Raw genomic sequence first — 15801 nt, 5'->3', positions numbered from 1 at the left:
TTGTCACACAGGAATGAAACAATTTGGCATAGTTGTTTCAATGTTGATGATTTGGCAAAGCTGACTGGACATTCAGCCTGTTTTAGAGACGGTACATTTTTGGCACTAGAAGCAACCACACACACACACAGGCGCACGTGTGTGCATGCACAAATATGCACACACATGCAGAAATGTACACCTACAAAGGATAAAAAAATGCCTTTTCCATTCCATCAATTTTCAACAATATCACGACTAACATTAAGTAATATTTTCATTTATTAAAAAAATAACAGATGAAGCTCTACAGCTGAAAAAAGAGTTTACATACTTAGTTTGAGAGTAGGGTAAATTGACTCAGAGAAATGGGACAATTTAGAGTCAAAATACATACATTTTCAACATTCTTTTTCATCAAATTGACCAATATTCAAGGCTTATTTTGTGTGAGTGACAAAATTTTGGGAGACTGAGTTGATGTTTTGCCTATGGCTAACATTGGTGTTTTACTTAGCCAAGATGAGCTCTGCACCTCCATCACTCTCAAAGTCAGAGGCAATATATGTTGAAGGGTGTGGATATCAGTATGACAAATCCTTTGATTTTGGAGGTCTCCATGGATTGTCATGTCAACTGAATGTCAAGTTGTTTTGGTCACCACAATGAAATAAACTTAAAACCCTAGCTCTTTCAAGAAAATATCTCAACTCTGGAGCCAGTGGGATTTCCAGGGACAATGGGAAGAGACTGGAGGGACTCAATCTTTTCCCTTGGGCTAGAGACAGATGCCTCATATGAAATGCCATTGTTAGTAACTCTTTCACTCCATCACAAATCCTTAATGTTGTGACAGAGGCAGGGGTTTCCTGTATTTATAGCTGAATGGAATATGACACTGAAATACCATAGTTTATTGGTAAATTACATTTTGCAATCCGTTACATTTGAGACATTTTGGGGAACTGAAATACTGACAAAGAAGTTTTTGATTTTGTTAGTGTCCTGTTTCTCTCAAGAATCAGATGATGTTCATGAGGGTGTTTGAATGTTCCAAAACCTCGACCTCACACTCACTCAGAGTAACAACATGTTTGGAGTTTTCCCAAAACATATTAAAGGGAAACACTGGTGTCCCCTTGTGAAGGAGTATGCAGACCTCTTCATTATATTTGTTTATTTACCATCATTTTAAAGTCTGCTTTTCCATGCTGGCATGTGTTGGATAAGTAGTCATGGTCTGGATCAGAACTCATGTGTGTGTGTGTGTGTGTGTGTGTGTGTGTGTGTGTGTGTAATACATGTGCATGTGTGCGCATAATGTATATATAAAAAAGGTTCTGTGTACACCTCTGTTTCATGACTATATAGTTCTCTGAGTGCCTATGTGTACGTACATGTGTATGTATTAGTATTCAGATCTTCCCTCTTTATATCATCACCATCGTCACTGCCACAATTCTCATGCTTACACCTTCATGCTTCCTCTGTCACAATCCTCTGTTATTTCCTTCTTGAGGTGAGTTACCTTCATAAGGCAGTGGTCAAACAAGTCAGTGACATATTCAAAAATTAAAATAAATAGGCACAGGCATGGCTGCATGTTAAGAAATCTGCTTAACAATAACATGGTTTTGGGTTCAGTCTCACTGTGCAGCACCTTGGGCATTTTCGATAGACAGAAAACACTTGTAAATGAGTATGCGTGTGTGAGCTTGGGTCTTCCCTGTGTCTTGATAGTTGCATACTGATTGTAAACGCAGTCATTTGTTTGAAATCTATTGTGGAAATATGTCTTACCATTGAGTTGTATGTTGTTTGGAGGACAACAGGAAATACTGTTTTGCATGAAAACAGATCAGGAGTGGCAGATTGGCAATAAGCAGAGACTCTGGCCATAGAAAACCTGTCTCAACAAGTTTCATCTAACCCATGCAAGCACAGAGAAGTGGACGTTAAAACAAAAATAATGACATCAACAGAACCCTGACACTTGATAGCAAGGAATCTTTTTTTATATATATAGTTTAAAGAATACGCACGCGTTACTTTATACCATGTTCTTTAGTTCTTTCGGGAAACAGAAAAGATTTCTGTCCAACTGAGTTATTTCCCTTATGCAGATAAAAAAAAAGCTGTGTGTGTGATGTGGTGGGGGGGGGATATGTGTGTGTGTGTGATGGATTCAGGTGTAGCTATAGGCACAGGTGTAACTAATATACACAGGCATGGTCATGTAGCTATGTAGTTACAAAGCTTGCTTGCCAGCTACAGGTTGCAAGTTCAATCTCACTGACTGGCACCTTGGGCAAGTGTCTGGTATAGCATTGAGCAAACCAAAGCTGTATCTATCTATCTATACATACATACATACATACATACATACATACATACATTTATATATATATATATATATATATATATATATATATGGTGTATGTGTGTATCCTTGTCTTGACATGGGTTGCAAACAATGTTTACATTTCCAGTCTTCTGTGAAAAACAAATCTTGTCAAGGGGAGATATTACCTTGCTTGGAAACAGGTAAGGGTTGGCAACAGGAAAGGCATCCAGCCAAATAAAATTTACTTCAATAAATTCCATTTGACTCATGCAGGCATGGAAAAGTGGACATTAAAACAAAGACAACGACAATGATGATGATGATGATAATCATACAAACACACACACACCAATGAATCTCAATGAATCTTTATTACAATGGAGCTCATTTTACATTTGATACTAAGCTTACAGTGCACAGTTTTAGCTAGTTTTGATTTGCTTATTTTATCATCTTCCTAGGTAGTCACTCAAGGAATTAAATAGATAAATGAATATCCATCCATCTATTGACCTATTTACCTACCTATTTACTTACCTAACTACAGAACTGAATATATAAGTCGTCAAAAGAACTTACCTTATTCCTTATAGTTATATCTACGCCATGTTCAACAAGCCGTTTCACAACCTTCAGGTGACCAAATAAAGCAGCAGCATGGAGGACAGTTTCACCATTCTGCAGAGAGAACAATAAGAAGGTAAGCTAAATAACAATAGTGCAAATTTGTATTAGTAGTAGTAGTAATAGTGTGGAGGCGCAATGGCCCAGTGGTTAGGGCAGCAGACTTGCGGTCGGAGGATTGCGGCTTCGATTCTCAGACTGGACGTTGTGAGTGTTTATTGAGCGAAAACACCTAAAAGCTCCATGAGGCTCCGGCAGGGGTGGTGGCGACCCCTGTTGTACTCTTTCGCCCCAATTTTCTCTCACCCTTCCTTCCTGTTTCTTGAATAACACTGCGATGGACTGGCGTCCCGTCTGGCTGGGAGGAACACATACGCCATAGAAACTGGGAAACTGGGCCCATGAGCCTGGCTAGGCTTTGAAAGGGCGACGAAGAAAGTAGTAGTAGTAGTAGTAGTAGTAGTAGTAGTAGTAGTAGTAGTAGCAGCAGCAGCAGCAGTAGCAGCAGCAGCAGTGTGACATTTGACAAAATACTTTGTGGTATATGGTTATGCTATTTTATGTTCTGACATCAAATCTCATCTGGGTCCTTTTTTGCCTTTCATCCTTCCAAGGCTGGCAAAAATAAGTACTGAGAGGGGAGTGAAGTAACTGACAATACTCTTGAACACAAAGTTTCGGCATGGCCACAGGAATAAAAGAATATATGGGCATGCTCAACATGAACAAGGGCTCTTCCTCTATTTCCTTACTTTACATCAGTGGTTCTTAACCTGGGTGGTAGCACCCTCTTGAAGAGTGTCGTAAGCTCATAAGGGGCAGCAAATATCAGAGGCACTACAGGGGACATTGGGTGTTTAGAGGATTCATGATTTTTGTAAGAAATAGCATATTTAAATCAAGTAAAATATTCATATTTGAAATACAATTTCAAAAAAAATTTTTTTATTAGAATTAGAATATGAGTAGAACATTGTTTTCAGTAGTAGTAGTAGTAGTAGTAGTAGTAGTAGTAGTAGTAGTAGCAGCAGCAGCAGCAGTAGTAGCAGTAGTAGTATGGGGGCATGCACTGTAAGTGTGTTGAAGCATGCACCATTTGTTGGTGATTCCCTACTACTCTTGGCATACGATGTCTCTGCACCATTCAGACAACAGCCCTTTAACCCATGGGTCTGTTTTGGGTAGTCATCGCTGCTGAGGGTTTTACAAAGTCAGAGTGCAAAGCCCACACCAACCTCTTTTGGTCACCCTTTGCAGCACACAGAGAAAACGGGTCTATTCTTTGGCGTGCTGGTCCCCACACAGCGCTAGAGCAACATGAAAGGAAGTGTTTTGCTCAAGAACACAACAGGCTTCCCAGTCCAGAAATTGAACCCATGATCTAGCAATCACGAGTCGCAACACCCTAACCACTATACCACATGATATCAATAATATAACAAAGTAAATATCTATGGTTTTGGAAGGCAGAGAAGCCAATGTTGTTAACATTACCTCCCGCATATTCAGTGGGAAAAGGATTCACAGCATGGTAGCTAAATAGCAAAATATATTGCTGCCTTTTGAAGTAATTTCCATAAAAATTTAACATAGCAGGTACTAATCCACATAAATACCCTAAAAAGCAGCAGCTACTATATGAAATAGTATAAGAAAATATAAATAATAAATCATTGTGCAAAATTAGCTTCTATTAACATAAACTAGTAAGTTTTTTTTTTCCTTTTGGTTTTGGTTTTTGCAAAACAGCAAGCGGGGAAGATATTTGTAAAAATGCATTCAGTAAGAGTGGGTGCTGAACTGTAAAGTTGCCAAAATAAACAAGCACCAGCTGTATACTAGGATCAAGTTAACTAACCATATCCTCCTTTTTATAAATGCATCTGGTGAATGAAGACAGAAATATTTATCCCCAGCTCATTTTTTAACCAAAGCATCCAGATTATTAAAATAGCAAAGAGAAACAAAGAGGGTTAGAAGATTAATGTTGAAAGAAACAGTGACCAGATAGGAAATAGAAACTTACAGGTAAAAGTTCAAGGTTACAGTTATACTTCAATAGTTCTTCAATAACATCAAGATGACCTTTATGGCATGCCTTAAACAACGGGGTTGCTCCATCCTGAAAATATAAGGAACTTCAGTTATAATGTGAAATCATGAAGCATAAATCCTTCAGCATGGAGATTACTCTGTGAAATGTAATCCTTATTTACTCTCATTGCTTTGAATTAATCATGCCTTATCTTATAGCTTTGAGAGTTAGATGATTGGTTGTTTATTTTTAGGATAGGTGTGAGAGGCTGGATCTGACCAGTTTGAACATAAAACATGTAGGATATTTGGATTGAATATTGCTGGTTTAAATGCTAAATGGTAATGGTGACAAACTACTGACAATAATGATCCTCCTGCTGTGCTAGTTGATGTTTAGCCCCAGGTGAGCCCCGGCAGAGCAAATCAAAGATATCCCAGCCGTCACCATCCTCTATCATTTTTTTTTTTTTTTTTTACAGACATACTCTGTTTGGAAGTACATCAACTAATGTTTCGTCCTTCCTTTTTACTAAAGCAGTAGGATGCAATTTGAAAAAAGTTTGGCTGCTTGAACAACAACATAGGAGCTGCATCAGTGATAAGACATGATGTCAACAGATGTTGTGACATTAAGACTGACACCATGCTTAGTTACAAGGTGCATAGCGATAATATTTATATCTGTTGATGATTATGTAGTGTTAGGGTCCTTTCCTATCATAACAAATGCGGATAACTTTGATTATGTTCACAGCATTTTCCACAAGATTATATTATAAAGTTCCAGAAGGTTGTTCAAATATTTCACAGTCCTGTGTACTGAAGTGAGTATTTGTAAGATTAGTAACTAAAATTGGTAGTTTTCTTTATCAAGCATCATTATTGTGCTATAAAAGTGAGAGAGAGAGAAATAGAGAGAGGGAGAGAAAGAGGGAGAGAGCATGTTTGTGAATGTCAATATACATGTAGTAATAATCATGTATTATATTTATTATCAAAGAGATAATAAAAACTGTTGATACTTAATATTGTTAATTAATGACTGTGTATAATATGCATTTGCCATTAATCTGTTATTATATATCTGTTTCTTTATAAACATAAATCTGTCCTCAGATATCTTACACACCCTGTATATTAATGTGGTTGTGTGGTTTAGAAGTTCACTTCATAAAACTGTGGTTCTAGTTGCAATTTCCCTAAGCAGCATTTTAAAGAAGTGTTTTCTTCCACAGCCCTGAGTTGATAGATAAGTAATTAATGAATGAAATCTAATAGAAAGTATACATAAAATTACCTTTACCATAACAAATACAAGTCATTATTAAGACATTGATCAACAGTGTTCAAAATGAAATCTTATGGTGTCTCATTACCTCTCGGGTGGAATCAATCTCGGCTCCATTTTCAAGCAGTTCTCGGGCAATCATTGCATGTCCCATCTGAGATGCAATCCATAATGGACTGGCTTGGTCCTAAGAAAAAAAAAAAAAGAAGATAGCTATTATTTACACACTCAAAAAGAAGCTTAACATGATGAGACAAAACTATTCAACTATTTCATCAACACACACAATACACACATTGTTTTTAGTTAAGGTTTGTAACATCTTCTGATGCCACATGAAGAATCAAAGTTTTAACTTGAAACTTGAGAAATACTTATAACTCAGAGTATATATGATAAACTCTCTAAATATTTCATGTATTCCCTGATTGACTTCTAAGATGTTGTGTTATCTTCAATTACTAACATATTGTTGTTGTTTGTTCCTTCTCGAACCATGCCTGGCTCATAAGGGCTGGTTTCCCAGTTTCAATGGCGTATAGGTTCCCCACCTGGACAGGACGCTGGTCTGTCACAGGTGAGCTGCTAGAGACAGGAGGAAAGAGTGAGAGAAAGTTGTGGCGAAAGAGTCAGCAGAAGTTCGCCATTACCTTCTGCCGGAGATGTGTGGAGCTTAGATGTTTCACTCATAAACACACACAACGCCCGGTCTGAGATTCGAACCCATGATCCCTCAATCATGTGTCTGCTGTTCTAGCCACTAGGCCATGTGCCTCCACAATTACTAACATGCTTGACTATAATCAGAAGAAAGCTATTCAGATGATAAGCTCACTGAAGTTTCACAGGAAACTTTTAGTTCTGTCATACTGCATCCTGGGTTCAAAACCTGACTCACAATGGATGTATGAATCCTGCTGCAGCTGAATCAAGTTATTTGATCCACTATCAACAGCTGAAGTCCTGAGTCAACATATGAGACTGACTGTCAATGTAAAAAGTTTATATTTTGTTTTTGCTTATTCACTCACTTCTGATCTCCCCCCCTCTCTCTCTCTTTCTCTCTCTCTCTCTCTCTCTCTCTATCTATCTATCTGTTATATGCAGGCATGCTTGTGCAGTTAAAGCATTTACTTTTCAGCCATGTAGTTTTGAGTTCTAACCCATGTATGGTACCATGGGTGTCATCCCAGGTACTCATCCCAGGCTGATCAGTGCTTTGTGAGATAAATTTGGTCTGTGGAAACTCTGTGTGAGTGTGTGTGTGAGAGAGAGAGAGAGAGAGAGAGAGAGAGTATGTTTTTTGCTGATGTATTTCATAGAAAGATGTAAACATCAGTGAGGAAACTGATGGATTGGCACTTTCGAACTAAAACAGCCCATAGTATTTGCCTTATTTTAACAGATTTTCTTCAGCAGGGTGAGCAGCAGAAGTGTTAATGTCACCCCACCCCCTACTGAAGAGGAGAAGAGGATTGGCATGCAACAGCCCCGTGCTGGTGCCACATAGAAAGCACCTGTGCTGGCTCCACATAAGAAGCACCCATGCCAGCCCCACATAATAGCACCTGTGCTAGTGCCATGTAAAAGCACCCAGTACACTGTGTAAAGTGGTTGGCATTAGGAAAGGCAACCGGCCACAGAAACCAAGCCAAAACAGACAATTGGAGCCTGGGCAGTTCTCCGGCTGGCCACCTCCTGTCAAACCATCCAACCCATGCCAGCATGGAAAACGGGCATTAAAGGATGTTGATGATGGTCCCCAGGTCACGCTCGTTATGGTAGTGAACCTGTGGTTGACTTGTTGAAAACCTATAACCATTGAGGGTTATAGGTTATCACAAAACATGATATAAAATAAACAAATAAATCAATATAAATACCTTTCGTTTTATATTTACATCGGCCCCTTTCGATAACAAATATTTCAACATTTTTACATGACCATTTTGAGCAGCTATAAATAAAGAGGTGGCGCCATCAACCATCTGTGCATGTATGTCAGCTCCTCTCAATAATAATTCTTCAACAACATCTAAGTGGTTACATTGGCAAGCAACAAACAGAGGAGTACCACCATCCTGAAATTGGAATTTAAAAAAGAAAAAGAAACAAAAATGTAGAGTAGGTCAAGCCACAAAAATATCCTATGCAATGGGAGAAAGGACACTCCACATGGCAAATATCCAATAAAATAAACAACCACCCAAATTTCAGGCTTTGTACCTATGGTAGAAAGGATTATTATAATTATTACTATCACTCTCTGAGTGGTTGGCGTGAGGAAGGGCATCCAGCTGTAGAAACTCTGCCAAATTAGATTGGAGCCTGGTGTTGCCATCCGGTTTCACCAGTCCTCAGTCAAATCGTCCAACCCATGTTAGCATGGAAAGCGGACGTTAAACGACGATGATGATGATGATGATGATTATTATCATCATTATTATTATTATGAACGCAGCAGAAATGTTACCATGCTGGGTAAAATGCATAACAATATTTTGTCCTCCTTTACATTGTGAGTTCAAATTCCATCGAAACTGACTCTGCCTTTCATCTTTTCGGGGTCGATAAAATAAGTACTAGTTAAGCACTGGGGTTGATGTAATTGACTTATCCCATACCCTAAAATTGCAGGCCAAAATTTGAAATCATTCTTCTTCTTATTATTATTATTATTAATATTTTTATTGTTATTGTTATTATTATTATTATTAAGAAGAAGGCGGCGAGCTGGCAGAAACGTTAGCACACCGAGTGAAATGCTTAGCGGTATTTCGTCTGCCATTACATTCTGAGTTCAACTTTGCCTTTCATCCTTTTGGGGTCGATAAAATAAGCACCAGTGAAACACTGGGGTCAGTGTGACCGACTTGTCCCCTCCCACCAAATTTGAGGCCTTGTGCGTCCAGTAGAAAGGATCACCACCACCACCACCACCACCACCACCACCATCATCATCATCATCATCATCATCATCATCATCATCATCATCATCATCATCATCATCATCATCATCATCATTAAGGGCAGTGGGCTGGCAGAATTGTTAGCAAGCCAGGCAAAATACTTTGCAGTATTTCATCTGTCACCACATTCTAAGTTCAAATTCCTCCGAGGTCGACTTTGCCTTTCATCCTTTCAGGGTCAATAAATTAAGTACCAGTTGAGCACTGGGGTTGATGCAATCAACTATCCCCTTTCCCCAAATTTCAGGCAATGTGCCTATAGTAAAAAGGATTATTATTATTATAATTATAATTATCATTATCATTATTATTATTATTATTATTATTATTAAGAAGAAGAGTGGTGAGCTGGCAGAATCATTAGCACATCGGGTGAAAGGTTCCACGGTATTTCATCTGTTGCTACATTCTGAGTTCAAATTCTGCTGAGGTCAACTTTGCCTTTCATCCTTCTGGGGTTGATAAATTAAGTACCATTCAAGTACTGGGGTTAATGTAATCGACTATCAAATTTCAGGCCTTGTGCCTATAGTAGAAAGTATTACTATAATTACTACTACTACTACTACTACTACTATTATAAGCATAAGGCCTGAAATTTGTGGGAGAGGGATAATCAATTACATCAACTGGGGTTGATGTAATCAACTGGTACATATTTTACCAACCCTCAGAGGGATGAAGGGCAAAGTTAACCTTGTCCAAAGTGCCGTAGAGTGGGACTGAACCTAAAACCCCACAGTTAGGAAGCAAACTTCTGAATCATACAACCATACCTACATCTATGTGAATAAAATATTATTATTCTTGGTTGAAGAGATTTGATCATTATAATAAATTATTTCAGGTTGACAATTTCAGTTCAAAATATTGATTTCCTATTCATTTAGTATTCCTAAACAAACTGTTTTCTCTTCTCTTCTTTCTTTACCTGCTTTTCTGCCCACACATGTAGGAAAGAACTTCAGTGCCTTACTAAAAAGCAGTTCTCATTCATTGCTTCTTCGGATAGCAGTCCCAACATGCTGCTCAGTTTAACATAACCACCAGGAATCAAGATTTTGAGTGCTTTTAACAGAATTTACATTGTTTCAAGCATTTGGGTCAGACACCTGGTCTCCACCTCTGTTTGTTTTGTGGATATTGATCTGCAGATGTTCGGGTTAGGCTTCAGCGGCATCATTCTCACCAGTCTGAAAGTGTGATGGGCAAAGATCTAAGGTTCATTCCTCCTGCCTAAGCCATAAAACAAAACTTAGAATTGAAACAAACAGCATAGAAATTAAATTCAGGTCGTACCATCTAGAACTTTCCACCATACATTACCACATGACACAACACCAGACTACTCTGCCATGGCTATCCATATAAATATGATCTATAAAACAAAGAATACTTACAAAACTAGCCAAATCTACTGGTGCACCACTTTCCAGTAAGACTTTCACAATATCCAAGAAACCACCTTGAGCAGCAAAAAACAAAGCACAGGTGCCAGTCTGAAAATAAATGAAAATAAAAGGATCAGAAAAGAGCATTATTTATTTTAAGCAATTTACCATTTTTGCATGGTGAGAATGGTTTTACTGGAGCAATTGTTGTGATTCAACTCCAAGTCAGCCTTGATCCAGCAAGTTTATGATGAAAGATGTTCTGGCTGTGATGTTTTTTTTTAGTCATAGTTTATCTTGGGCTAGACCATCAAACATGTCTTTATATTTTGGAGTCTTTCATGGATATATTTCTTATGAAATACAGTTTTTTTACCATCTCCAATCCATGGGCTGTGGCCATGCTGGAGCACCACCATTACTTTTGCTATGGTTGATCTTGGATGATATCCTTATTTGTATTTCTTGCCACAGTGGAGTTTGTCTGGGATCACAGGTAACAGAACAGCTTGGTGTTTCATGAATACATTTCAGAAAGCACTTTCTTGAATACACTGTAGACGTGCTTTAATTAATTTTTTAAATAAGCAAAACTTATTTTAAGTTATTACTTGGAACATAACATCACAAAAGGTTCTTATATAAAATCATGATGGAGGGGAGAAATTTGAATATTAATGCTTTAATGCAAAGGGCCTTGTTTAAAAATCAGAGACATTTTCAAGAGGATTAGAAGGGAGTGATTTGAGGAATATTCGGCTGATATTTGCAGCAGGCTGGGGCGACATAGTAGCTCCATCGATGGTTTGATTGTAGAAGTTCACATTACAATTGGTTGTTCTTCCTGCTACTGAGTATAATGAAGCAAGCAGAGTTATGCGCTTTTTTTATTCAAGGGCAGTTGTAGGGTTTAAAGCAGTCATGCGTAACCTGCAGCATGCAGGACTTTTTGAATGGTGCACTTATTGGCCCTTGCCAAAGTTTAAAGTCTTAACTTATTAAGTCAACAGTTCAACAATTTAACTTCATTAGGATTTTTCTAGTCACAGGCACAAACATGAGTGTGTCTGTGTGCATGTATGCATGGATAACAGTCTATGTGTGTGTATGTGTGTGTGTGTGTGTGTGTGTGTGTGTGTGTGTGTGTGTGTGTGTGAGTGAGAGAGAGGGGGGGGGGGGGTCACACGAAATGTCTGAACTTGCTATTTATAGACATACATTACAGTTATGAAGAAATTATAGAATTTAGTACTTTTCTTGTCAAACTTAACATCTACCATTCCCTAAGTAGCTGCTGATGTCATCACATTCAATTCCTTCTCCCTTGCCTAGCAACTAAGTTTGTTCTAAGTACAAAGCAACTCAACTTACAACTCTAACAGATATTGAAGTTTTTTATTTCAGAGTATGAATTCTAAGATAGTTTGAAGGCCAGGAACAGGAATAGTTGATTCAATTGACCCCTTCATTAGTAATTACTTTATCATCCTTATGAATAAATATTATTACAAACCTTATTCATTCATTACAAGTCACATTGATATCTGATGATAGGTATTTACGCATAAAATGCACAGATGATGTGAGTTACATATAAATTATATAAATATTCGATAATGACATTTGCTTTACTTAGTATTCAACAAATCTGAATTATATTAAATATCTGCTTACATTTTCAAAATATTAGTCCTTCTCATACTTAGACATTAAACCTATACCTCTCTACATTATTTCATCAAAGCCAAAAACACTTCACAGTTTGTGAAGTTTTTTCAGCTTTAATTAAAGAGTATTTTAGTCTACCTTTGGAATTCAAGTACTATTTTTCCACCTTGTTTAGCACCCATGTGCTTACTTATATGTGTGCTGTGTGCACATGCATGTGTATGTGCATATGTGTGTGTGTAACCCAATAATTCTGCATATGTCTACATACATCAATAATTCATGTTTGTTTTTTTTCCATTCATGCTCCGTTGGATGTGTAATGTCAATGTGAATACCCGTCAGAGTGTAAGTATCTTGAGAGAAAAGCTGAACATTAGAAGCATCAGTTGTGGTGTGCAAGAGAGACGATTGCGCTGGTATGGACATGTGGTGAGAATGGATGAGGATAGCTGCGTGAAAAAGTGCCACACCCTAACAGTTGAGGGAACCCGTGGAAGAGGTAGGCCCAGGAAGACCTGGGCTGAGGTGGTGAGGCAAGACCTTCGTACATTGGGCCTCACCGAGGCGATGACTACTGACCGAGACCTTTGGAAATGTGCTGTGCGTGAGAAGACCCGGCAAGCCAAGTAAGATCGTTGCCAGTGCCCCTAGACTGGTTCTTGTGCGGGTGGCACATGAGATGCACCATTTTGAGCGTGGCCGTTGCCAGTACCGCCTGACTGGCTCCCGTAGGATTTTCGAGCGAGATCGTTGCCAGTGCCCCTGGACTGGCTTGTGCGGGTGGCACATAAAAGACACCATTTCGAGCGTGGCCGTTTTCGTGCGGGTGACACGTAAAAGCACCCACTACACTCTCTGAGTGGTTGGCATTAGGAAGGGCATCCAGCTGTAGAAACTCTGCCAAATTAGACTGGAGCCTGGTGTTGCCATCCGGTTTCACCAGTCCTCAGTCAAATCATCCAACCCATGCTAGCATGGAAAGCGGACGTTAAACGATGATGATGATGATGATGATGATTTTAATCCTTTCCAATGTTAACACAAAGAAATATTTTTATGATAGTGTTTTATGGGTTTTTTCTTTGTCTTTTTTTTAGTTCTATTCTCTCTCTACAGCTTTTGTTTATCATTTTTGAAATTTGAATCTATTTACCTCTTTTGAGACATATGACAATGGCGTTCCAAATCCTGGCTATGACTTTAATCTGTATCCAGTAGTGGGTCTTTGGTTCAGGAGTTTCAGGACTTTTGACAAGAGTAGAATCACCTCTTAACGACTATTGTTCCCGGTTCTACTCTGACCCAGAGTAAGGACACCTGCCAGGGTCCTGGCTATGCGTTAGAATGCATGTAACTACCCAAGCCTGGTTAAGTTAATATCAAGTGATGTAGCATTGGTGGATGTGAATTTATCAGCAAATGAACTTATCGGACCAATGGTAAATATAGACCAGATGCTCGGCAGATGAACAGATAATAAAGTGTCAATGGCCAGTTCAGTAAGCAAACCACTGCTATCATTTATAGCCGTGATTTGTGCAGATGAGATATTTCAGCTCGTGAAAGACCAATGTGACTAAAACCCAAGCCAGATGTTCATGCTGCATTGTTTGATTGGGATATCTGGCATAAAAGAGTTGCATTGGTTTGGGCAAGTTTCCTAACCAGATGATGTTGACTGAGTTGTAAAATATAAACTCGTCTGACAACCCAATATATCTTTCTACATACAAATCAATTCTATATCTCTCTATGTACACCAATCATTCCACATTGCCTACATATACCAATAATTATACATCTCTCTTCACATGCCTATAACTTGATTTTTTTTCATAACATAACTCAATAATTCTACATCCTTCTACAGAACCCAGTAATTCTATACCTGACTACATGAAGAAAATAATCTTAGACCTTTCAAACTCACTTAAAATTCAACCCTAATAGTATCTAGATTACAATCTCTCTGTCAGAAGTTAGTGTTATGAGTGTGTGCATAAGGGGAGGGATTATTCACACACACAAAATGTCCCACAACTCTTCATAACTCTTATTGGCTTGTTACAAATCACTGAAAAGTTATTTACTCTCTCTCTTTTACTCTTTTACTTGTTTCAGTCATTTGACTGCGGCCATGCTGGAGCACCGCCTTTAGTCGAGCAAATCGACCCCAGGACTTATTCTTTGGAAGCCTAGTACTTATTCTATCGGTCTCTTTTTGCCGAACCGCTAAGTTACAGGGATGTAAACACACCAGCATTGGTTGTCAAGTGATGGTGGGGGGACAAACACAGACACACAAACATGTATATATATATACATATATACGACAGGCTTCTTTCAGTTTCCGTCTACCAAATCCACTCACAAGGCTTTGGTCGGCCCAAGGCTATAGTAGAAGACACTTGTCCAAGGTGCCACGCAGTGGGACTGAACCCGGAACCATGTGGTTGGTAAGCAAGCTACTTACCACACAACCACTCCTGCGCCTATTTAATAGAGAAATTTTAAATAGACATTCACATCTACTTATTATGACATTTTTTAAATTAAGAAGGCTATAGCCACCTCATCCATATATTGGTTTACCTTGTCACATGTTTTTTTTTTAACTAATCAGAAATTTTAGGTAAAACAAGTAGTCTGTGAGCCCTTGTCTTTTGTATGTTAACCAGAACACATGACCACATAAGATCCATCCTTATGTGTGTTTTTTTTAGCTATCAGAAATTTTATCCATTCAGAAGCTTGTTGCATGTGGAGTCTAGATTTGACTTTAGGTAGATGAAAATTCACTGCCCTCTTTCTTCTCTTATCTCACTTGACATCAGACATGTCTCCCTTTTCTAATGTTTGCAATTATGACTAAACTATCTGATCTTCTCTCTCTCTCTCTCTCTCTCTAATCAAATTGATTTCACAACTAAAACAACTCCTACTAGTTTAAAACACAAACTATTTACTTTCATTTGTTGCTGCTGTCAATTATCTGATCACACACTCACATTTGACTTTACAACATAAAAAAAGCATATTTTGAAATATTTATTTCTACAATATGAATTATCTAATTGACTTTTCGATGTACATTTTCACAAACACACATAAACTTTGCCTTGGTTGATTATTGGAAATAAAGATTTTTTTACTTTTGGTTTTTCTGCAGTGTTTTAATCTTTTGCATTCTTGTTGTATTCTTGGCTCTGAGTTTTGTTCTGTTTTGACCTGTATTGACAAACCATGTGCTATGTAATTAATATTGCATTACACTATCAACAAGATCTGTCAAACTCTATTACTGTCGGTATTTAGGAAAGAAAAGGAATAAATTATAAACAGCAAATTATTGTTGTTACATCGACAAACAATCTTTTATTATCCTAAAAAGTCATTAGCATCATAACTCCCCATTTCCTGTTGTTCTGAAATCAATTTGGTTAATTATTCACTAATGGGACTGATAATGTACAACCAAACAGAAACCAAAACATACAG

At 38.1% G+C, this 15801-nt stretch overlaps 1 protein-coding gene across 4 annotated transcripts in view; it reads right to left on the bottom strand.

Moving 5' to 3' along the window:
• Positions 1-15801, bottom strand: part of LOC106876194 (uncharacterized) — a 149952-nt gene that overhangs the window by 15290 nt on the left and 118861 nt on the right. For all 4 annotated transcript variants that reach the window (XM_014924635.3, XM_089357233.1, XM_089357236.1 and 1 more), the window contains 5 exons: positions 10642-10740; positions 8156-8353; positions 6361-6459; positions 4974-5069; positions 2903-3001 (listed from right to left, as the gene is read on the bottom strand). In XM_014924635.3, coding sequence (XP_014780121.1) covers positions 2903-3001; positions 4974-5069; positions 6361-6459; positions 8156-8353; positions 10642-10740 — 591 coding nt within the window. The remainder of the gene's footprint in view (positions 1-2902; positions 3002-4973; positions 5070-6360; positions 6460-8155; positions 8354-10641; positions 10741-15801) is intronic.

The sequence above is a fragment of the Octopus bimaculoides genome, chromosome 9 (genome assembly GCF_046866305.1).
Source record: "Octopus bimaculoides isolate indiv1 chromosome 9, ASM4686630v1, whole genome shotgun sequence".
NCBI classification, from domain to species: Eukaryota; Metazoa; Mollusca; class Cephalopoda; order Octopoda; family Octopodidae; genus Octopus; species Octopus bimaculoides.
The sequence above is the reverse complement of the archived record's forward strand: the minus strand, read 5'-3'. Positions and strand labels throughout refer to the sequence as shown.